This window comes from Hyperolius riggenbachi, chromosome 11 (assembly GCF_040937935.1).
Source record: "Hyperolius riggenbachi isolate aHypRig1 chromosome 11, aHypRig1.pri, whole genome shotgun sequence".
In the NCBI taxonomy this organism is placed as follows: Eukaryota; Metazoa; Chordata; class Amphibia; order Anura; family Hyperoliidae; genus Hyperolius; species Hyperolius riggenbachi.
The window spans coordinates 197064109-197086769 of NC_090656.1; the positions used below are offsets into that span (position 1 = coordinate 197064109).

The following is a 22661-nucleotide window of genomic DNA, read 5'->3' on the forward strand; positions in this document are numbered from 1 at the left end:
ATAGATGTTATTTAGTATATATAAGAGATTCCTGTGTACACATCATATATACAGTCACAATCAGATATGTATATCTGACCTTAAAAATACGGGGACTGCTTTATTGAAGCAGCACAAGTAACTAATTTTGACTGGTTTATTTCATTTTTGTGGACTAAGCACAGCTATTACTGTATATATACTGTATATATACATTATTTTTAATTACTATTATCTGAGAAATAGAACATTTTATCATATTTTCTATTTTAATTACAGTTACAAATTCATTAGGAGTCGGAGTCGGAGTCAGTGCATTTTTTCCCGACTCCGACTCCAGGCACCCAAAATTGCCCGACTCCACGACTCCGACTCCACAGCCCTGCATTCCAAGGCCGTTTTTGTTTTGTTTTTGTTTAAAGGGAACCTGAACCGAGTAAAATTATTTAAAATAAAAACATGATATATCTGCAATTGAATATTACATACTTACATTGCCGTCAGTTCCTCTCAGAAGCTCACCATTTTCTTCTAATGAGGATTCCTACCAATTCCAACAAGGCGAAGCAAAGTATTGGAAAGAGCTTAGGCCACTGCTAGTTGTATTGAGTTTGGGTGAGATTATGAGGTGGTAACTTTGAATGACAGAAAATGTTTTTACTCTGATTTATAACCTTCGGGGTCTGGGAATATGAAGAATGGTATACTTTAAAGTAAAATGTTGCATTTGGACTCACTTTAATGGTGCACAAATATTTCACCATTTTGCTTTTGATGAAAGTACCTGCATATAAAGGCATTAGGTCTGCCAACCCTAGTTCATGCCTTCATACACATCTGGACTATTGAAATGTTTTCTATACAGGCCTTCCAAACAAACACCTGCACCGCCTACAATTAGCACAGAACACCACTGCACAGCTATTTACAAGCCAAGCTATAACACCGATCCTTTGCTGACTCCACTGGCCAGAGCCGGGACAAGGTCCTCCAGTGCACAAGGCTGAGACACCAAAGTGCCCCCCTCCATCCCTCCCACCCCAGCCGTCACACGATTGCTATTAGACTAAGAGGCGCCCCAGGGCCCCCAACACCTTAATCTCTAGTTATCTGGCTTGCAGTCACTGCCATGTATCCCCTTTTCTTATTTCTCTCTGCTTCAAACACAGTAGGGGAATGATAGCTGAGTGAGTTGTGCGCCCCCTCCTATGCTGAGGCCGGAGCCTCTCTCACCTCTGCCCAGCCACTGTGGCTACCCATAAAATGCAGGATTCTATTTAAGATTGGCTTATTTACATTCAAATCTTTGCACAATCTGGGTCCAGTTCCACCTGCAACTATGCACTGATCTGAGACATATCTATCTATGCGCTTTGAGTCCTATGGGAGAAAAGCGCTTTACAAATGCTATTGTATTGTACAGTATCATGTCTTGCGATACACAATTGGGATGCACCTAGAGCTCATGGATGTGTTTCTCTCCTTTCAGCTGAAGATACACCCGACCATCACTGGAAGGACAGGCTACCATCTCTTGGACCAGCAGCACAGTTGTATGAGCTTACACACACACAGCACACATCTCACCTTTTCGGCCACGTTGAGTAGGTGTGCAGGAAGCCCGTCAGACTCAGAGCTGTTGGATCCGCCGGTGCTGTAAGAGGCAGGGGCAAATAAAGGTTACCATCCATTGTGTTTCATTGGAGGTAGTCATAGATCTGAAACGTTTCTCTGAGAATGGTAAGCTCACCTATCTGCAGACTACTTCACAGACATTGTAGAACAATGTTTGCTGACAATCTGCTGACAATCTGCTGAATGGGATGGGCCAGCAATGTGACAATGTAGTCCTGGATGTCGCATTCGATTCCCCGCTCGTGCCCGCCGGCGCCGCTTATCTTCCGCTCGATTCCCTGCCATTGTCCCCTCGCGGGGAGCGAGCAGGGAATCGGCGGTGCGGAGATCCGTCCTGTCGGATCTTATCAATCGAGCCGCATCAGCGGCTCGATTGATAAGGAGCATCGCGGCCGCATCTACTCGTGTAGATGCGGCTTTAAGCTACACTAAGCACACCGCCTTCATATTAATTAGAAAAACAACACTGAGTGTTTGGAAGTGTTAGAAAGCCTTTGTGTGAAACTCTCAACATTGCAGCCAGGAGTGGTGTCTCCACAGGCAATTAGCACATCACGCTAATTAGAAATATTGTAAGAAGGTTTCTGAAGGGAAGCAGCGTTGTATCAACCTCAGAATGAAACAACATCATCAACACAATTTCCAGTAATGTAACATCACATAAAAGCGAAATATTGCAAATGATTTCGAGAAAAAAAATCCACATGGGGATTCTGGGCCGTGCTGAGCAGACTACTTCCTGTCCCCCAACTAACTCAATGGAGGGCCCAGTTCAAACCCCCCCCCCCCCCATGCAGGTCCTTGAGATTTCAGCGACCTGTCCTACCAATGTCGCTCTGTATGGAGACAGAGTGGGACTCACACCACTTAACCAGAAGGCTTATCTGAAGATCTCATAGTCTTCTGGGTCTTTAACCTTCCTGGCGGTATGACTCCTTCCTGATTTTAGGGTAAATTTTTTCACTAGCTTTTAGACCCAAAAATCATACCCCCAGAGAGCCTGCAGCAGCCGCTGCACTTACTAACCTTCCTGGGATCCAGTGCTGCAATTCTCCTTCCGTCCTCCGGGAGGCACTGTAACTCTGTGGTGAGATTGCCGTTTGTCATCATGATAACAGACGGTGATCTTGCCACAGGGATCCAGAGCCGCCGAGGGCAGGAAGGAGAATGGCTGCCAAAGTCTGGATTCCGGGGGAGGTGAGTTGAAACACCTGATGCGCGCTATGCTCTGCAGTAACCTTGCAGCGGCTACCACAAGTCAGGCTCGGGGTTACCGCTCTAAACTGCAGATTTCCGAGCCTGACTTGGGGTTACCGCTAAGGAGGTTAAGCCCTCTACACACACTAGATTAAAGTAGCCTGAGGTGCCTGAACAGCCACCAATCCCCAGGGCAGATCAATTCGGGCGAGCAACAGTCGATAGCTTTGTTCTTCCCATTGAGTGACGTCACATCTGCGCTTCTCCGTCCGCCCTCTGCTCCCCCTGCATTGCAACAGAAGGCGTCATTGGCCTACAGGCTAACCATGCATCTGTACAGCCTCGGCCCAGTGATGTCACCTGAGGGATCAGGCCCCTGATCTCCGGTGGGGGGGAATCAATCTACAGTGTGTATGGGCCTTTACTCTTACCTGGATTCAATGTCTGACAGAGATATGTCACTCAGATTGATATCAGAGTCAACATCCCTTCCCAGCCGGATCAGCTTCTCCTTGATTTCTTCCTTGACTATCATTTGGATCTCCGATAAACACACCTCAAACTGAGAACAGAAGATGGTCAGTATACAGACACTACCGACTATCATAGATATGCTTGAAGCCACAATCAGGAAAACACATTGTCCACATAACACACAGGCATGGTAGCATCTTTTACTAATGTAATGTTTTAATATGGTCTTTCTATTTCAATTTGTAGCTGAATTCCAAGAAGTGACGGTAAGCCAACATTGCACTTCAGTCGTGAAAACTTTACTCTAAAGACAACCCAGATTTCTGGTTTTCATTGCCATTTATATGCAGAGGATACACTGCTGTACCTCTCGGCCCCACACCTTAGCTGTGACCTCCTCACACGTGTCCCTGACTGCTTGTCTTCTATTACCTTTCACTTCCTAAAACCTAAGATAACTAAAATGGAACTATCGTATTTTTCAGACTATAAGATGCACTTTTTCTCCCCCAAAAGTGTGTGTGTGTGTGTGTGTGGGGGGGGGGGGGGGGAGGGGGGGGAGTCAGTGCGTGTTATAGTTCGAATACTACATATTTGGACCTGCGCCTCCTTCCCCGTGTCTGCTATGTCTGCATGCCCCCCGTGTTTGTGTGTCCTATTTCCCAGTGTCTGACTGTCTGCCTGTCTCCCTATGTCCCAGTGCCTGTCCCAGCGTCTGCCTGTCTCCATGTACTCTGTGACCTGGGCCTTAATTCACAAAGTGGTGCTAACCTAGTTAGCATGCCTAAAGACTTTAGGCGTGATAAGTAGGATGCTAACTAGGTTAGCATCGTTTTGACAATAAGAGCGCGCGCAAAGTTCCGCACGCAAAGTCTTGCGCAAAATTTCACACCGCGATGCGACGATAACGGCGCATCCGATGCGCCTATAAGGTCGCATGGGGTGCGACCTTAACGTCGCATTATGCAACGTTAAAGTTGATTTTGAGTTGAGTTGATTTTATCACACCTAAACTGAGTTTAGGCGTGAAGAGGGGCTTTTCACAAGCATGCTAACAGTTAGCACTGCTTTGTGAATCAAGCCCCCGGTGTCTGCCTCTCCCCGGTGTTCACGTGTCCCAGTGTCTTAATCACAAACATGCAGCTGCCACTTATTAATCAGGTGGTCCCCGTGTCTCAATTACATACCTTTCTTGCTGCAATCTCAGATCTGCACATGACCTTCTTTTGTCCTCTTCTGGAATCACCTCCTTGCATTCACGCATACAAGATTTCACACGTGCTTCACCCCTCCTCTGAAATCCCCTTAAAACTTTTTTACAACAAGCGTATGCTCTAACTTCCCAATTCCCTTTCAACCTCTAAGTTTTACTCCTTACTAGATAACCTACATACACATTATGTATACCTAGCATATACCGTACCTCTTACACCTCTTGTTTCTTCCCTTATCCATTAGATTGTAAGCTTGCAAGGGCAGGGCTCTTTTGTGTCTTGGAATTTTCTCTACATTTTATTCATCATGCTACATTTGTCGCTGTAATTTACTATGTCTGACAATTCAGTATTTTGTATTGGCATCTATATTTGGTTTATTACACTGTATTATTATGTGCCCCAATGGTGGTCTCTTACTCTGTACAGTGCCACGGATTATGTTGGTGGTTTATAAATCAATAATAATAATAATTTCCTCTTCCTGTATGCATAATAAGCTGCACATTGCAGAAGTGACTGTTACTTATTTTCCTTACCTGCACTAATTAACTGATTCCGGACCGACGCAGTTTGAATCTACATCCAGCAGGTCGTGCTGCCGCTCTGACTGGACGTAGATTAAACGTCCTGATGAACGACGTGTCCTCGCCAATACCGCCGCTCTGAACCCGCCGCTCTGTTGTCTATAAGACGGCAGAGCTCAGTACGCAGGTCAGGAGCTGCTTTCATTGGCTTCTGACCACGTGATCACGGAGAGCCAATCACATTGGCTCCCATTGATAGACAGCGTCAGGAGCCAATGAAAGTGACTCCAGACCGGCTGTCAGCACTCTGCTGTCATAGAGACGGCAGAGAGAGGAGCCTGCGGCGATGGGGCAGTGTGGTGACCGGCAAGAGCAGCGGATATATGCGGCAATTCCTTGGCAGGCGGCGCTTTACCATACCAGCAGTCTCTGCTCCTTAAAGCGGATCCGAGATGAAAAACTAACTATAACAAGTAACTTGTCTATATATCTTATCTAAAGTTTAGATAGTTTACACAGCAAATCTAGCTGCAAACAGTTTTAATAGAATATGATTGTCTTCCTGTGATACAATGACAGCAGCCATGTTGTTTGTAAACATTACACAGAGGCAGGCTTATCTGTATCTTGATCACTAAGCCTGTGAAAAAAACCTAATCCCCCTGTAACGATCGGTGTAACACAGAGAGGGTCTGATTACCGGTGATCTGCAGTATCACAGAGAATACAGATATATACCCGATTATTGATGATCTGCAGTATCACTGATAATCAGATATATCTCTAACCTCTGGACACCTGGGTAATAAGAGTGTTTAATGCAACAGGACTGCACCTGAGGAGCAGGCGCACAGCAGTAAGGTGTACTGCACAGTAACACGTTCCTTCCGCAAGCCTGAGATTCTCCCGAGGGAGGGGTCAGGCTAGGAGTATGAAGGACAAGTGTGAGTGACACCAGGAGGGGTGTCACCCACAGGTCTGTGAGCTATCTCTTGACTGAGGAGATAGCTCTCGAGGTCGGACAAGCCAGGTCGGCAACAGACAGACAGATCAGGGACAAAGACAGGAGACAGATGCGGAATCCTAAGACAAGCAGAGTACGGCAACAGAGTATCAGATATAGCGAAGTACCTAATCAGAGATCAGAAGAGTAGTCAGGAAAGCAGAAGGTCATAACAGATAAACAATGCAATTAGTACTTTAAGCTATCAAGAATCTGACTCAGTGTGGATTCCCAGCTCCAGCCGGTTCTGGCACACTGTCGGATCTAGCTAAGGTCTGAGAGCTAGCACATAAAGTTTTCCCTAGACTGAGGTGTGAGGTCCTTGATCATCAACACCTAGGAACTGGTCTAGATAATAACACAGATAATATCACAGATACTGATAAGGTCTGAGTGCTACCACGTAGTGATCGCAACGCCAGACACCAGAGAAATGACCAGCACCCAGTATATATACACAAGCGCTCTCCGGCGCCTCCCCTAAGTGCTGGACCAATGAAACCTGATACAATTGTCAGCTGATCGGCTGGATCAGCTGACACCCTTCTGACTGCCATAAAGGCTCTGCCTCTCAGCGCGCGCGCGCGTCCTTCTGAACCTGTGTGGACTATCAGTCCCAGCCACACCAGACATGTGTTGTAATGTATCTGCTGGTTTGAACGCGGGGACAGCCGCACCGCTGTCAGAGCATGCGGCGGTTTCCCCGCGTTCAGCCATACTGCTAGCGGTAAGCCCATGCGTGCAAACCGCCGCATCGGACGCGGAATCCGCCGCCTTGTTTACTAGGCATGCGGCGGTTTCTCCGCGCTAGGCTAGTGGATGCAGGCCCATGAGCGCAAGCTGCCATGTTGAACGCGGAATCAGCCGCCTTACTTTGAGTACTCGCGGCGGCTTTTCCGCGTTTTCTCACCCCCCCCCGCGTGGTTTATTTAGTTTATAGCGAATTAGAGTATTAAAACAAAAACAAAAAAGTATTTGGCTCGAGGAATGCCCTATAAACAATAGGAAACATACACAATTATGCAATGAGTAAAAGTTCACCTCGGATCCACTTTAAGGAAGCAGAGACTGCTGGTACGGAAGTGGTTAAGTGACCAACAACATCTTTTTTATTATTTATCATTATTATTATTAAAGATTTATATAGCGCCAACATCTTCCACAGAGCTGCACAGAGTATACATTGCCATGTCACTAACTGTCCCCTCAGAGGAGCTCACAATCGAATCCCTACCATAGTCATATGCCCATTGTAGTCTAGGGGCAATTTTCTGAGGAAGCCAATTAACTTAACTATGTTTTTTGGGGGGATGTGGGAGGAAACCGGAGTGCCAGGAGGAAACCCAAGTAGACACTGGGAGAACATACAAACTCCTTGCAGATGCTGACCTGGCAAGAGTGCTACCCTCTTTGCCACCGTGCTGCCTAAATATAGTCTTTATAATTCATTTTGGCAAACCTTATCAGACTGTTTGGATCACCAAAGAGAGGCTGCGTGATTATATGCAGAACACAATATCAGCAAGGTGTTGTGAGGATCCGCTCGGCTGCCTGCGCAGGCAGGCAGCCTTTTGACCACTGTTCAGGTCTGCATTCTGCAGGTCTCTGGAAGAGAGACCTTTTGTCAGTTTGGCAGCTTGCTGCTGAGGAATTTGCATACATTTGTCATGCAGATTGCCTAGCCACATCCTTTGTAGGCTTGCTCTATCACAGATCTGGGCTGGTCATAAGGGTTAGTCCTGTGTAACACTCGTGGAGTGTCAGCCTTGCTCATTGTTTGAAGATTAGCCTAGAGTAATTCCTGGGACTGCACTAGGCAGGTTCCCCAGTGCAGTTAGGATTGCATATCTGTTTTGTTTGTCTGTTGCGATTGTCCTGTCCCAGCGGTGGTCGACAGGAGATCGTTCTGATCTTTGTTCTTGGAGTATAGCTGGAGCAGCGGTTGCTACCAGCTATCTCATCTGCCTGTCTAGCTTGGATCGCACTCGCCTAGCGCTAGTGTTGTGGATCCTTCTGTTCTGTCTTCCTGGATCGCACTAGCCTCTTGCGCTAGTGCTGTGGATCCTATCTCTCACTTATTCCTGTTTTCGTGTATCTGTCTTGTCTGCTACGAACGCTTACTGGAGTCTCGGTGAGGTAACCGTTAAGCAAGCGCTCGCGTTCTCTGTTTCATGTTTGTCTGTCGGTGGTTAGTTAGGCGTGCTTGTCTCTGTTGTGCTCATCATGCGGAGACCACGCATAAACGCGTGCACTGTTGTGAATGAGTGCGGTGTTCGCGTTTAGTTAGCGTTTGTTATTTTCCTCATCTTCTCATCGTTTGATTTGCTGTGCCTTTGCTACTCTCGTGCTCTGCCTTGCTGTAGCCTTGTGTCACCTCTGGCAATCGCCTCTCTCGCGATTGATTTCCTACTTCATATCTGCTGTTGTATGTGCACCGTCGCGGGTTAGCGACTAGATTGGGGCACATACATACATTCTGTCCCTGTGCTCATTCTCTTCCGCAATCGCTTCTCTTGCGATTGCGTTCTCACTTGGTTTCTTCTGTTGTGTGTCCACCGTCGCAGGTTGGTGGCTAGATTGGTGGACATACATACATTCCTCATCTGTGCCTATTCGGTCTTGTGTCGCTGTTAGCAATCGCCATCTCTGGCGATTGCCTTCTCACTTTATCTTCATGGTTGTGTGTTCATCGTCGCAGGGTGGCGACTAATTTGGTGGACACACATACCCTCTGTCGCTTTGATCTCTCTCTTTCAGGGCTATCTTGCCCTGCGTTTCTTCCCTTCGTGCAATTCCTGTCTGGCGTCTATGGCAGAGCAGAGGAGCTGTTCCTCTGCACTCCACAGCTCCACCTATCGACAGGAATTTCCCTCTACAGGTGCATTGCACCTTTTGCAGGGTTTCCTTAAATCATACGCTTGTGGAGGATTTCCGCAGTGTCAGCGCACGTCTTGTGCGCTGATCACGGAGAGAATTCCACAATCGTTACAGGTGTTAACAATGTTTGCCAAATGAAAATATTGATTCCTCAACAAAACTGGAGTTTCTCTCTAACGCTTACTAATAATAAGGATCTAATGAATCCCCAGTAAGTCCCAGTGTTTGGCTGGACATTCTGAATCACAAAACCAGCCACACCACCTTCCACCCCTGCCATGCCACACCTCTGCACATTACTCCCATGCCAGAGACCTCTTCTTCCAGCTCCTCAATGGTGCCACCTTGTCTCTACAGCTGTGCACAGGCCAGGCAGCTGTTATGTGGGGGGGGGGGGGGGGGAGAGGGGAGTGCGCAGAAGCCAAGTCTGTAATTAGATCACCATTTGTTGTAGGTGATTTACTTAGCAACATTTGTGACAGCACCTCGTGCTACTGAGGTAGTATGGCTGCTTAGTGTGTAGTATCACTACTAGAAAGTTACACAGTGACCCATACTTTACGGTTTTACAGGGTGGGATGAGGCGCCCCAATGAGAGTGTAAATTACCAATTTGGGAGTTTATAAGGAATATTCTTACCCGGTATGGAGGTTAATGAATACCACTAAAAACGAACAACGCGTTTCTCGGGTTTCACCCGCTTCTTCAGGTTAATAGCATAGTGTCTTTAATCTCCATAGCACAGGTAAGAAGCCCCTTTAAGGGCAACCGATATCCGGTGGTTAAACTGCACCCTTACTGAATGGAGTGCGACCCAAGCCCAGAAGAGGACTTTCAATAGGAGTGGAGATGGTTTTCTCCACATGTTCTAAACAGTGGTTGCCTGAAAGCATCCCGTGTTTGTAAGTAGCATTATTGTGGATTTATTTTGCCTTTTGTGATAATACTACATTAATGCTCCTGGTCTGTTTTTCTTTCTCCTTCTTTCCAGTCACTGGAGTTTCATGCTGAACTCATCATACTGGACACCCCTTACACACTTTAGGACTGTAGGAGTACTATATGTCAGTGGTTCTGGATGCATGCTTGACTTGGACATTATAGAATAGCATGGCTCCACCCACTCATGTACTAGGAAAAATACAGAGCCCATAGGAGAGCTATACATTTGTGTTTGATATATGAAGCTGCTTGGACATTTTGAACTATAGTTATGTTAAGTGTACTATGTAACAGTGGTTTTTTTTTTTTTTGGTTTGAGTTTCTTGAAATTCTCTATATAAAGTTTCTGAATTTATATTTGGGAAGGGTGACAGGAAATTTGGGCAATGGAGGTGCCACAGAAGTTTCAGTGACCATGTTAATATCTGCAATTAAAGCGGACCCAAACCAAACATTTTTTTTAATTCAAAATATTTAGTTGCATCACTCTGACACATACAAAGATAAATAAACACTCCTTCAAGCCTATGAGCATTTCAGTGCATGCTTTTCATCCTTCTCTTTTCATAATTAACGTGATACAGGTGGCAGCCATTAGCAATTCCTCCTTTTCCAGACATTCCACCAGTTTGCCGGTTTCTGTCCCGGCAATATGAAAGGAAGGGAGGGGTTCCTCCAATAAATGTAAAATATTTTATATTTGTCTTTATGCAGCTGAAAAAAGGCTGCTATTTATTATTATCATTTTGAAAATAGATTTTATTTCTGAAATGTTGTATTTTTAATTTGGGTCCACTTTAAGGTAAATTCATTGCTGATATTAACATAGGCGACTGATATTTATTGGGTACCGCAGCGAAGGCGAAACAGTTATTGTCGGCTTAGGCATTGGCAGGGGGTGGGTTAGGGTTAGGCATCGGTAGAATGAGGGCTCATGTGAGAAGAGGGTTAGGTTAAGCCACAGTAAAATATTAGTTAAATTTACTGATAATTCACCTTCAGAATTACCACTAGAATATCCGTAATTTCTGCAGCGCCCATTTTGCAAGAACTCCTGTGAAGTGGGTCCTTTGGAGGACTTCATATGTTATATTGCCCCACTGGTGACTGGCAGTAGGATCCTGGCACACCATCTAAGGAGTGTTCATTGCAGTTCTGACCATTGACTTTGGATATTTTGTTTTAAAAAGGCAAGGCTTTCAGATGAGGTATACTAAGATCCTTTTGGACCACCATACAATATTTTGGTTCTTCTCCATAGTGCATGAGAGTACTCTGTGTGGCGGCTGTACACCAGGGAAGCACTGACCTTGCTGCTGTCAGGGTCACAGTAGTCCAGGAGTGTGTCACAGAAGTGATGGCCCATTGCTTTGAGGTCACTTGTTGTAAAATGGGTGCCTTTTCTGTCCCCTGGTGGAGCATAAAGAGTTGTATTAGTCATTTGTGGCCTGCAGAAAAGGAAGTACTACTCATTGAGGTAAAAGACAGAAGATAAGGACCGTGCCCAATCCAGCTTACAGTCTAGGTGATGAGTAACAGCCATCAGTGTGGGCCCAATAGATGAGTTAATATAATGCATTTCTGTCACAGAAGAAACAACATACAGTACTGATTACTGTCTCACACAGAGGGAGATTTTGCTTGTTTGGCAGTTGACAACGGCCCTGATTTCCCACAATGCAATGAGGTTCACAGGCAGGAAGCTGTCAGTGAAGTGACAGTCATACCTAGACTATGAGGAATTTTTTTGCTGCTGTGTAACTGCAGCTTATCAAACCCAGGCACATGTGGGGTTAAAAAGATGAAAGTTAAGCCAGAGGGCGCTCAGTGAACCCAGATCGCAGACTGAACTGTGAGCTTAACTGATGGTGTGAATGAGTGCCTGTAACTAATAAAGCTTAGGGTATTACTGATATCTTTAGTAATAGAGAGCAGGGTAGTAATGATCACCGTTATGACGGCAAAGGTGGCACTGATCACGGCAGTTAAGAACAGGGGAACACTGATCACTGTTATCAGGGACCGGGTAACACTCATGTGGGTGAGGACAGCGTATTACTAATCACTGTACTATAGGACAGACTAGCACTGATAACTTTGGTAGAGGACAGGGTGATATTGATCATTGTGGTGGAGGGCAGAGCAGCACTGATTACTGATAAAGACAACAATATACTGATCACTATAGTAGAGGACAGGGTAGTATTGATCAGTGTTATGGAGGACAGGGCAGTAGTGATCAGTGTTATGGAGGACAAGGTAGTAGTGATCAGTATTATGGAGGACAGGGTAGTAATGATCAGTATTATGAAGGACAGGGTAGTAGTGATCAGTGTTATGGAGGACAGGGCAGTAGTGATCAGTGTTATGGAGGACAGAGTAGTAGTGATCAGTATTATGGAGGACAGGGTAGTAGTGATCAGTATTATGGAGGACAGGGTAGTATTGATCAGTATTATGGAGGACAGAGTAGTAGTGATCAGTATTATTGAGGACAGGGTAGTAGTGATCAGTATTATGGAGGACAGTGTAGTAGTGGTCAGTGTTATGGAGGACGGGGTAGTAGTCATCAGTGTTATGGAGGACAAGGTAGTAGTGATCAGTGTTATGGAGGACAGGGTAGTAGTGATCAGTGTTATGGAGGACAGGGTAGTAGTGATCAGTGTTATGGAGGACAGGGCAGTAGTGATCAGTATTATGGAGGACAGGGTAGTAGTGATCAGTATTATGGAGGACAGAGTAGTAGTGATCAGTATTATGGAGGAAAGAGTAGTAGTGATCAGTATTATGGAGGACAGGGTAGTAGTGATCAGTATTATGGAGGACAGGGTAGTAGTGATCAGTATTATGGAGGACAGGGTAGTAGTGATCAGTGTTATGGAGGACAGGGTAGTATTAATCAGTATTATGGAGGACAGAGTAGTAGTGATCAGTGTTATGGAGGACAGGGTAATAGTGATCAGTATTATGGAGGACGGGGTAGTAGTGATCAGTATTATGGAGGACAGGGTAGTAATGATCAGTATTATGGAGGACAGGGTAGTAGTGATCAGTATTATGGAGGACAGGGTAGTAGTGATCAGTATTATGGAGGACAGGGCAGTAGTGATCAGTATTATGGAGGACAGGGCAGTAGTGATCAGTATTATGGAGGACAGGGTAGTAGTGATCAGTATTATGGAGGACAGGGTAGTAGTGATCAGTGTTATGGAGGACGGGGTAGTAGTGATCAGTATTATGGAAGACAGGGTAGTAGTGATCAGTGTTATGGAGGACAGGGCAGTAGTGATCAGTATTATGGAGGACAGGGTAGTAGTGATCAGTATTATGGAGGACAGGGTAGTAGTGATCAGTATTATGGAGGACAGGGTAGTAGTGATCAGTATTATGGAGGACAGGGTAGTAGTGATCAGTATTATGGAGGACAGGGTAGTAGTGATCAGTATTATGGAGGACAGAGTAGTAGTGATCAGTGTTATGGAGGACAGGGTAGTATTAATCAGTATTATGGAGGACAGAGTAGTAGTGATCAGTGTTATGGAGGACAGGGTAATAGTGATCAGTATTATGGAGGACAGAGTAGTAGTGATCAGTATTATGGAGGACAGGGTAGTAGTGATCAGTATTATGGAGGACAGGGTAGTAGTGATCAGTGTTATGGAGGACAGGGTAATAGTGATCAGTATTATGGAGGACAGGGTAGTAGTGATCAGTGTTATGGAGGACAGGGTAGTATTAATCAGTATTATGGAGGACAGAGTAGTAGTGATCAGTGTTATGGAGGACAGGGTAATAGTGATCAGTATTATGGAGGACAGGGTAGTAGTGATCAGTATTATGGAGGACAGGGTAATAGTGATCAGTATTATGGAGGACAGGGTAGTAGTGATCAGTATTATGGAGGACAGGGTAGTAGTGATCAGTATTATGGAGGACAGGGTAGTAGTGATCAGTATTATGGAGGACAGGGTAGTAGTGATCAGTATTATGGAGGACAGGGTAGTAGTGATCAGTATTATGGAGGACAGGGTAGTAGTGATTAGTATTATGGAGGACAGGGTAGTAGTGATCAGTGTTATGGAGGACAGGGTAGTAGTGATTAGTATTATGGAGGACAGGTTAGTAGTGATCAGTATTATGGAGGACAGGGTAGTAGTGATCAGTATTATGGAGGACAGGGTAGTAGTGATCAGTATTATGGAGGACAGGGTAGTAGTGATCAGTATTATGGAGGACAGAATAGTAGTGATCAGTATTATGGAGGACAGGGTAGTAGTGATCAGTATTATGGAGGACAGGGTAGTAGTGATCAGTGTTATGGAGGACGGGGTAGTAGTGATCAGTATTATGGAAGACAGGGTAGTAGTGATCAGTGTTATGGAGGACAGGGCAGTAGTGATCAGTATTATGGAGGACAGGGTAGTAGTGATCAGTATTATGGAGGACAGGGTAGTAGTGATCAGTATTATGGAGGACAGAGTAGTAGTGATCAGTATTATGGAGGACAGGGTAGTAGTGATCAGTATTATGGAGGACAGGGTAGTATTGATCAGTATTATGGAGGACAGAGTAGTAGTGATCAGTATTATGGAGGACAGGGTAGTATTGATCAGTATTATGCAGGACAGAGTAGTAGTGATCAGTGTTATGGAGGACAGGGTAATAGTGATCAGTATTATGGAGGACAGGGTAGTAGTGATCAGTATTATGGAGGACAGAGTAGTAGTGATCAGTGTTATGGAGGACAGAGTAGTAGTGATCAGTGTTATGGAGGACAGGGTAGTAGTGATCAGTATTATGGAGGAAAGGGTAGTAGCGATCAGTAGAACAATTCTGAGGGTAGAAGATTTTGCCTTGCAAGGGAGGCCACAAAACTTTATCAGTTCAAATGTACCTACATCCAGGCGGTAGAAGGGTAAACATAAGTGTTGAAATGTTCATCTGAGGAAAACAATTCTCTGAGGAACAGACAACAATACTTTCCTGGAACTGGAGGGTACAAGTCACTGGAAGCTCCAATTCTGGTGTAGGTCACGGGGCATGCGCAGTAAGAATCATGCCTGTTACAACATCACATGCTTTGACCAGTCAATTGCAGGTCTAGTATGTGATGGACAGTGGATTCCAACCCCTAGATGTGGGATCCAGACTTAACCCTTTGACTGGCTGTTTATAAGGAATGGACCGTCTAGGGGAAATTCACTACTTCTTCTCTTCTTCTACTTCTAATATCTTCACTCCTGCTTCACTACACATGTACATACAGTATGCTGAATTGGTCTTAGGGGGAGGTAACATAAAGTGTTCTTAAGATGACCAGAACCAGTCGCTAGGATTGGACTCAAGACGCAAGTTGAACTTCAGATTCCTGCTTTGCTGAGGCACCGTTAATGGCATATGCCTGCATTCCTGCTGTATACCTTTATTGCCAAATAAGTCTCCTTAAAGGGTTTGATGACATCTGTGATCTCCCTCTATTGTAGTTTGATACTGTGAGAATGTCAAGTTATCGGAGTTCCTACGATATGGTGCCAAAAGAAGGTGTGGTAACCCATAGCAACCACCAATACCGTTTTTACTGGTAGTAATGATCCGTGTAGTAAAGGACAAAGTAGCACTAATCAATGTAGCAGCGTACAAATAAGTAATTACTACTGTGGCAGGGGATAAATTAGCACTAGTTACTGTGTCTGGATAGTGTAATGGTTAAGGGCTCTGCCTCTGACACAGGAGACCTGAGTTCGAATCTCGGCTCTGCCTGTTCAGTAAGCCAGCACCTATTCAGTAGGAGACCTTGGGCAAGACTCCCTAACACTGCTACTGCCTATAGAGTGCGTCCTAGTGGCTGCAGCTCTGGCGCTTTGAGTCCGCCAGGAGAAAAGCGCGATATAAATGTTCTGTGTTGGTTGTTGGTTGGTTGGTGTCAGAGAAGAACATAGTATGGTATAGCATGGTAAGGAAAAAGCAGTATTGTAGCAGTATTAAACTTGCAGGCCTTGAAAAAGAACTGTAGAAAAGGTTCAGTATTTAGCTACTGTCTCAGTGTAAGTAGATGCATAATTAGAGTTTTTCCAGTTGGCGCAGGACAAAGTAGCACTAATCAATGTAGCAGCGTACAAATAAGTAATTACTACTGTGGCAGGGGATAAATTAGCACTAGTTACTGTGTCAGAGAAGAACATAGTATGGGATAGCATGGTAAGGAAAAAGCAGTATTGTAGGAGCCAAACAAGTACTCACCTAATGTAGATCCCCCAAACGTGGACTCCATAGTGTAGCTGTTTCTGATGCCATGCCTCCACATCACAATCCGCCCTGTGCCTTCTTTACTTTTCTGTACTTTAAACTTGCAGGCCTTGAAAAAGAACTGTAGAAAAGGTTCAGTATTTAGCTACTGTCTCAGTGTAAGTAGATGCATAATTAGAGTTTCTCCAGTTGGCGCAGAGGTTTCAGTACCTTATCAGGCGCATTCTTGCTGAGCATCAGAGGGAAGACTCTCTCATGTAGCTTGGACTCAGGATGACCCTTGTTGTTACAGCCGTACATGAACACATTGTTCTTACGACTGTGCCCATGGAAGTCACAGTACAGGAGAACCTCTCGTTCCATAACTAGCCTGAATGGAATATATAAAATGTGTTGAGCAGTTCTTCACTCGGCTCAGTGGGAATCAGTAGAATACCTCGAATTAACGATTTACATGTATATCAAGACAGAGAAAAAAAAACAACAGAGATTTGCAATACTCTCAAAGAATATATTTGTCATTAGTGTTGGCGTTCAAATTCAAGACCATGTGGTTCGGAACCCAAATAGACGCATTCAGCACCATTTCAGCACCGAACAGCAGAACCAGAACAGGCTGCGTTTCATTTGGGCCTGTTTCCACTGGCTGTAAATTTGCATCACATCAAAACTGAAGCCCTGCATGTCAGTGGAGTCGTTTCCATTGCATGTGAATTGTCATTAGCGATGCGACCCTGGGAAATTATGGATGCCATGCTGCAGATATCCGCAGCACGCATCCGATTCCCCTTAGCAGAAACAGACAGCCGCATCCGGATTTACAGAAGACAACCGAAAGACACCTGCGGCTGGATGCGATCACATCCGGCTAGTGGAAACTAGCTTGTGTAAATGCAAGCTCCGATACTTTTTGATTCCGAACTGTAAGGAGGAAGTGTCAAAGTTAAATGAAACGCGCTCTGTCTTGCTGTTCAGTGCTGAACTGGTGCTGAATGCACTCTGAGCCGAACCATGTGGTTCTGAATCCAAACACCAACACTATTTGTTATGATAAACTTTATTAATTCAATACATGCAAAAAAGGAAGATCTCTACCCGACCAATACCATCAATCAATTCAAACTATTCAACATAGATCAGTATTGATTTAAAGGAAAAGCAGTGATATATCTGCCAATAAATAAAAAACTATATAGTGATAAAACTAAGCTGCCCTTCCCCTCAATTTGTTTATGCTTAAAGGGACACTTAGGGCCCTTTTCCACTAGCGGCGTTTGCGATGCTAAATCGCAAAATCACAAACTGCTAGTGATTTTTAAATCGCGAAGGTTTGCATATTAACATGGGAATCGCGGTAGGCAATTTCCACTACCGCGATTCATTTTTTTATCAAACGCGATCGCGCCGCTGAGCGATCTTTGCCGCGATTTTGCTATGCAGTACAGTGCATAGCAAAATCGTGAACACAATCGCCGGAGGTTTCCTGCACTTTTGCGATTCAGCAATCGCTAGCGTTCAGCGTGAACGCTAGCGATTGCTAGTGGAAAAGGGCCCTTAAGCCTATAAAAAAAATAATTTTTAGTCACCTGGGGTTTGTACCAGCCCCCTGCAGCCGCCCGTGCCCTCGCAGTCACTCTTGGATTCTCCTGTCCCCCCCGCCAGATACTTTCAATACGCCAACAGACCCGACGACCAGTGGCGTAGCTAAGGAGCTGTGGGTCCCGATGCAAGTTTTACAATGGGGCCCCCCAAGCACTCTATACATAACAATTGATACGGAGCACCAAAACATGCCAATGGCAACTACAGTGTCAGAGGTGCAAGAAGGGGATGGGGAGCAGCTTGTTAATGATTACTATTATTCAAAGCATCTGTAGAAGTTATTATTATGAGCACAGGACCAATAGAGAGCTAATACTGTAGTTGAGAAGGGGCACTTCCGGGCCCCTCTGGCCCAAGGGCCCTGATGCGGTACCTACCTCTGCACCCCCTATTGCTACGCCCCTGCCGATGACGCGTAGTCTTCTTTGCATTCCTGTCTACAATAATGCTATTGCAGATGGGAACGTGAAGAAGGAGACGCGTGGCCAGGCCTACGCAGGCGCAGTGAGCCTATCGGCTGAAATCGATGGAACAGGAGGATCCGAGTGCGACTGCGAAGGCACTGGACAGCTGCAGGGGGCTGGTAGAAGCCCCAGTTGACTAAAAACAATTTTTTTATAGGCTTAAGAATCCCCTTAAGACTCAGCTACTATAATCTCTTGCACACAAAACCAGTAGAGAAGAAGTAGGCAATTTTAACTAACCTCAAAGACCAGGATGTTGGGAAGGAGTTATCCAAGGTTGGCAAGGAATAAAAAATACGATTACAAATGAGGACCTTACAGAAGCATAATTAAAACTAATTTATGGGGAGTACATGCTTTTTAATATCCCCCAGCAAAAGGCTCATAACTAAAGGTGATAAATGCTGTAAGTGTCGAGCCTCCAAACTAAATCGGAGTCTCTTATTTTCAGGATTGGGTGGCCATTCAGGCACTCTGTACATCTCTCCCACAATCCAACTATTCTTTGTCTTCCCACCACAATAGCAATCCCAATTACCCAGAAAAATTACCAAGGTCTAACAACGCTTTTATTTAACAGCGAAAAAAGTATGCTTACCCACTTCAGTCATAATACCACCCATTGAAAGTCCACTCAGCACTCAACAAATTTCTGTTTCTTAAAGTAAGAAATGTTCCCAGAACTGGTCCCATGACATTGGGCATGACTCACAAAGCTTTTTCACCTGTTTTCCTCTGTTTTCACCTTATCTATGTTACATTTTTAAGCTTCCAAAGAGCAAAAGTATAATATAATTAAGGTAAGAAAAGTAATATTGAAATAAAGTTAATCAGGAACAACTTACTTTGAGTGATTATTTTGCGTGTAAATGTGCTGAAAGGTTATTTTTATCAATTGGGTGATAAATAAGTCATTTATGAGAAGTTTTGTGAATAGAGCCCATTGGGTATCATTCATAAAGGAGCTGTCGGTACGGGGAATCAGTGCGGGAAAACACCGCTGCCGGTGTTTTAGACTTCTGGGTGGGCATTTATAAAGAAGTGTGTAGGTGCGGTGGCAGTGCGGAGATTCCTTGAACTAGGCTGGCGGTAGGCAGGCAGTAGGCAGGCGGAGACATGGAAGCTGCCGAGTTGATACATTTCTCCGTGTTCCGCTCTGCTGCAGCTGCCTGGGAGGTCTGTGTGTCTCCATTCACTTGCATTGGTATCGCCACATCACAGGGAGCGGTACTTCCCGACCTCTCACCGCTTGCGGTGATCTTTATGAATAAACATTTTGCTACATTTGTTCCGATAATCACCGCACAAGGCGGTGATTTATCACTCTGCTCGGTAGTGTCATTTTTTTATGCGGAAAGAGGCTTTATGAATACTGACTTTGCCGAGTGGTCGGTAAAGTCAGCTGTTTTTAGCATTTCCGCATGCGGAAATGCTTTATGAATGATAGCCATTGTGTCAGTCCTAACCAAGGAACAAATTATGGATCTGATGTGAATGTTAAAATTCACATCTTGGTGCTTCAAAAAGAAAAAGCCTAGAACTTAAAAACACATGGGGCCCATATGCAATTAGCTTTTTCTCCTGACGTTTTTCTTAGGAGATAATTTTTCATCTTCTATTTAGACTAACGTTTTAACACTTTGCAATTGAAAAAGTACAAAAAAAGTAGATGAAAAAGTACTATCAAAATTATTGTAATTATTTTATTGCTTTCTGGTGGCTTAAAAGGCATTTTATTGTCAAGTTTGAAAATATCACCTAGGAGAAAACTCAGGAGAAAAAGTTACTAATTGCATATGGGCAGTGGGCCCTTGTTTAATTTACCTTTTCTCCTAAGTTTTCTCCCAGGAGATAATTTTTTTGTCTTATATTTAAAATCTTTTCAGCACTCTGCAAACAAAAAGTACCAAGAAGTAGTTGAAAAGGTACTGTCAAAATTATTTCAAGTATTTTCTTGCTTGTTGATGGCTTAAAAGTTATTTTAAATCGAAGATGAAAAAATATCTCCTAGGAGGAAACTCAGGAGAAAAAATGAATTGCATACGGCCCGGCCCAAGGTGTGAAAATATCACCTAGGAGAAAAAGTGAATTGAATAAGGCCTGTCCAGTAAATGTGGGTGACCCAGTAAATGGACAGGTAACCCATTTCCACACAGACCACATGTTATCTGCAGAGATTTACAACTATTATTTGCACTTTGAACTCAGGACCTGATGAGCTCACTTATGGTACCCATAAATGGTACAACAAAAACGTTAGACTTTCCCGTTTTTTCAACCAAATGATTGTGAATTGGCTAGTTTCCATTTCATGTGAATTTTTCGCAATTCTATGTGTGAAAAAAACCTGTCATTAAAATGCGGATTTTCGTGTCTGTTTTCTTGACTGGATAAAGGAACTTGTCATGTTGTTACTAGGCAGAACATGTAAATTAGGGCCATTGTGAAAAATCGCACACAAAAATGTGCATAAATACGCATGTAAAATACCATGCATTTTTTTCATTTTCAGAAAATTCCCGTTTGATTTTCCTGATGTGAAAACGCGAAGCTACAGTGGAAATGTAGTCTTACAGTTGAGTAGGCATCTCCAACCCCTCATTTTGAAATTTCTTTGATTTTATTGAGCTTTCCTTTTTTTGGAATTGAAATCCGGGTCTAAGAATTATATCATTAAACCCAGTGAAGGCTAAAACCTTATTCTCCTCACTGTGATACATTTAAGCAAGCCAACTCTTCTAAGTAAGAAGCATGGCACAAGCTTTTCCTATTCCCCTAGACATTGTTGCTGAATTAAAACGGGCCTGAACTCAGAACGTCCTTTCTGCTCTAAAAGATAAGCAACAGCATAATAACCTCTACAGAAAAAAATTTCCTTGTTACAGCTTACAAAACTCCTGCAATAAATCTGCGGTGTGTCTACTTCCTGCTTTCATGCAAATATGTAAACATCCTGCACTTACATATTAGCTGTGTCTACCGAGGATTGCCGAATTTATCTGCTGACGATGCTGAAAGCTCAAATTACACTTGTGATTACTTGAAGTGGTGGAATGAAACAGGCTCATCTCTTTAAATACACACATGGGCTATCATTCATAAAGCATTCCCGCATGCGGTAATGCTGAAATCAGCTGACTTTACCGAGCACTTAGCAAAATGTCCATTCATAAAAGTTGTTACCGCATGAAAAGCTGACATTCCCGAGCAGAGCGATACATTTCCGCCTTGTGCAGTGATTATCTTAACACGTCACTAAGGGCCCATATGCAATTCACTTTTTCACCCAAGTTTTCTCCTAGGAGATCATTTTTCAACTTCGATTTAAAATAACTTTCCAGCACTTTTCAACTTAAAAAGTACCAAAAAGTAAATGAAAAAGTATTATTAAATGTATTTTGAGTCTTTTCTTGCTTTCTGGTGGCTTAACCCTCTGGGGGATAATCCCGAGCTGAGCTCGGGGTAAGCCGCCACAGAGGATTTCTCAGGCCATGGTGGGCCGATTTGCATAATTTTTTTGTTGTTGCACGCAGCTAGCACTTTGCTAGCTGCGTGTATATACCGATCGCCGCCGCTCCATGCTGATTCGCCGCTACCCGCCGTGCCGCACCGCTCCCCCCCCCAAGACCTCGTGCGCAGCCTGGCCAATCAGTGCCAGGCAGAGCTGAGGGGTGGATCCGGACTCCCTCTGACGTCACGAAGTCGTTGACGTCGATGACATCATCCCGATCGTCGCCATGGCGACGGGGGAAGCCAAACAGGAAATCCCGTTCTGAACGGGATTTCCTGTTTGCTTTGATTGCCGGAGGCGATCGGAGGGGGTGGGGGGATGCCGCTGCACAGCGGCTATCATGTAGCTAGTGCTAGGCTAGCTACATGATTAAAAAAAAATTATAATTTAAAAAAAAATGTGCTACGCCGCCCCCTGGCGATATTATTGTATCGCCCAGGAGGTTAAAGGGCATTTTATTGACAAATTTAAAAATATCACCTATGAGAAAACTCAGGAGAAAAATTGAATTGCATATGGGCCTGAATGTCAATTTATAAAGATTAGAGCAGGCGGAATCAGTACGGAGAATACCGCTCCCTTGGAAGAGGCGATAAGCATGCAGATAACAGCTAAGTTAATGGGGACAGATCTCCCAGGCAGCAGCGATGAAAGCAGAACAAAATAGGCTTTCCAGAATACCCAGGCTGTGTTTTTTAACCTCTTGGGTACCTGTTTTCAGATAAATTTCACATCAGAAAGCCTGCATTTGTAACATTTCTTGAAGTTCTTCTAAGCTGTGGCAATTAAATAGATTGTTTAGAAAGACTAATAGATAGATTCAGCGCAGATTCAGGGCAAACAGAGGCAATTAAAAAAAAAATGCACATCTAAAGGGAAGCTGGGGCTGCCTCTTTTATTGTAAGGCTGTATCTGCACGGAAAAAATGTATCAACTCAGTTAGCTTCTCATGTTACGCCAGCCTAGTTCGGGAAATCACCGCATTGCTAT

At 44.3% G+C, this 22661-nt stretch overlaps 2 protein-coding genes across 5 annotated transcripts in view; one reads left to right on the forward strand and one right to left on the reverse strand.

Moving 5' to 3' along the window:
• The window catches only part of LOC137538309 (phosphatidylglycerophosphatase and protein-tyrosine phosphatase 1-like), a 53448-nt gene extending 51771 nt beyond the window's left edge, over positions 1-1677 (forward strand). The window contains exon 5 of the transcript XR_011024744.1: positions 1469-1677. The gene's annotated coding sequence lies outside the window, so the exon portion shown is untranslated. The remainder of the gene's footprint in view (positions 1-1468) is intronic.
• Positions 1-22661, reverse strand: part of AGBL2 (AGBL carboxypeptidase 2) — a 182489-nt gene that overhangs the window by 24626 nt on the left and 135202 nt on the right. For all 4 annotated transcript variants that reach the window (XM_068260392.1, XM_068260391.1, XM_068260390.1 and 1 more), the window contains 5 exons: positions 16305-16464; positions 16089-16215; positions 11158-11258; positions 3243-3373; positions 1567-1633 (listed from right to left, as the gene is read on the reverse strand). In XM_068260392.1, the coding sequence (XP_068116493.1) occupies positions 1567-1633; positions 3243-3373; positions 11158-11258; positions 16089-16215; positions 16305-16464 (586 nt within the window). The remainder of the gene's footprint in view (positions 1-1566; positions 1634-3242; positions 3374-11157; positions 11259-16088; positions 16216-16304; positions 16465-22661) is intronic.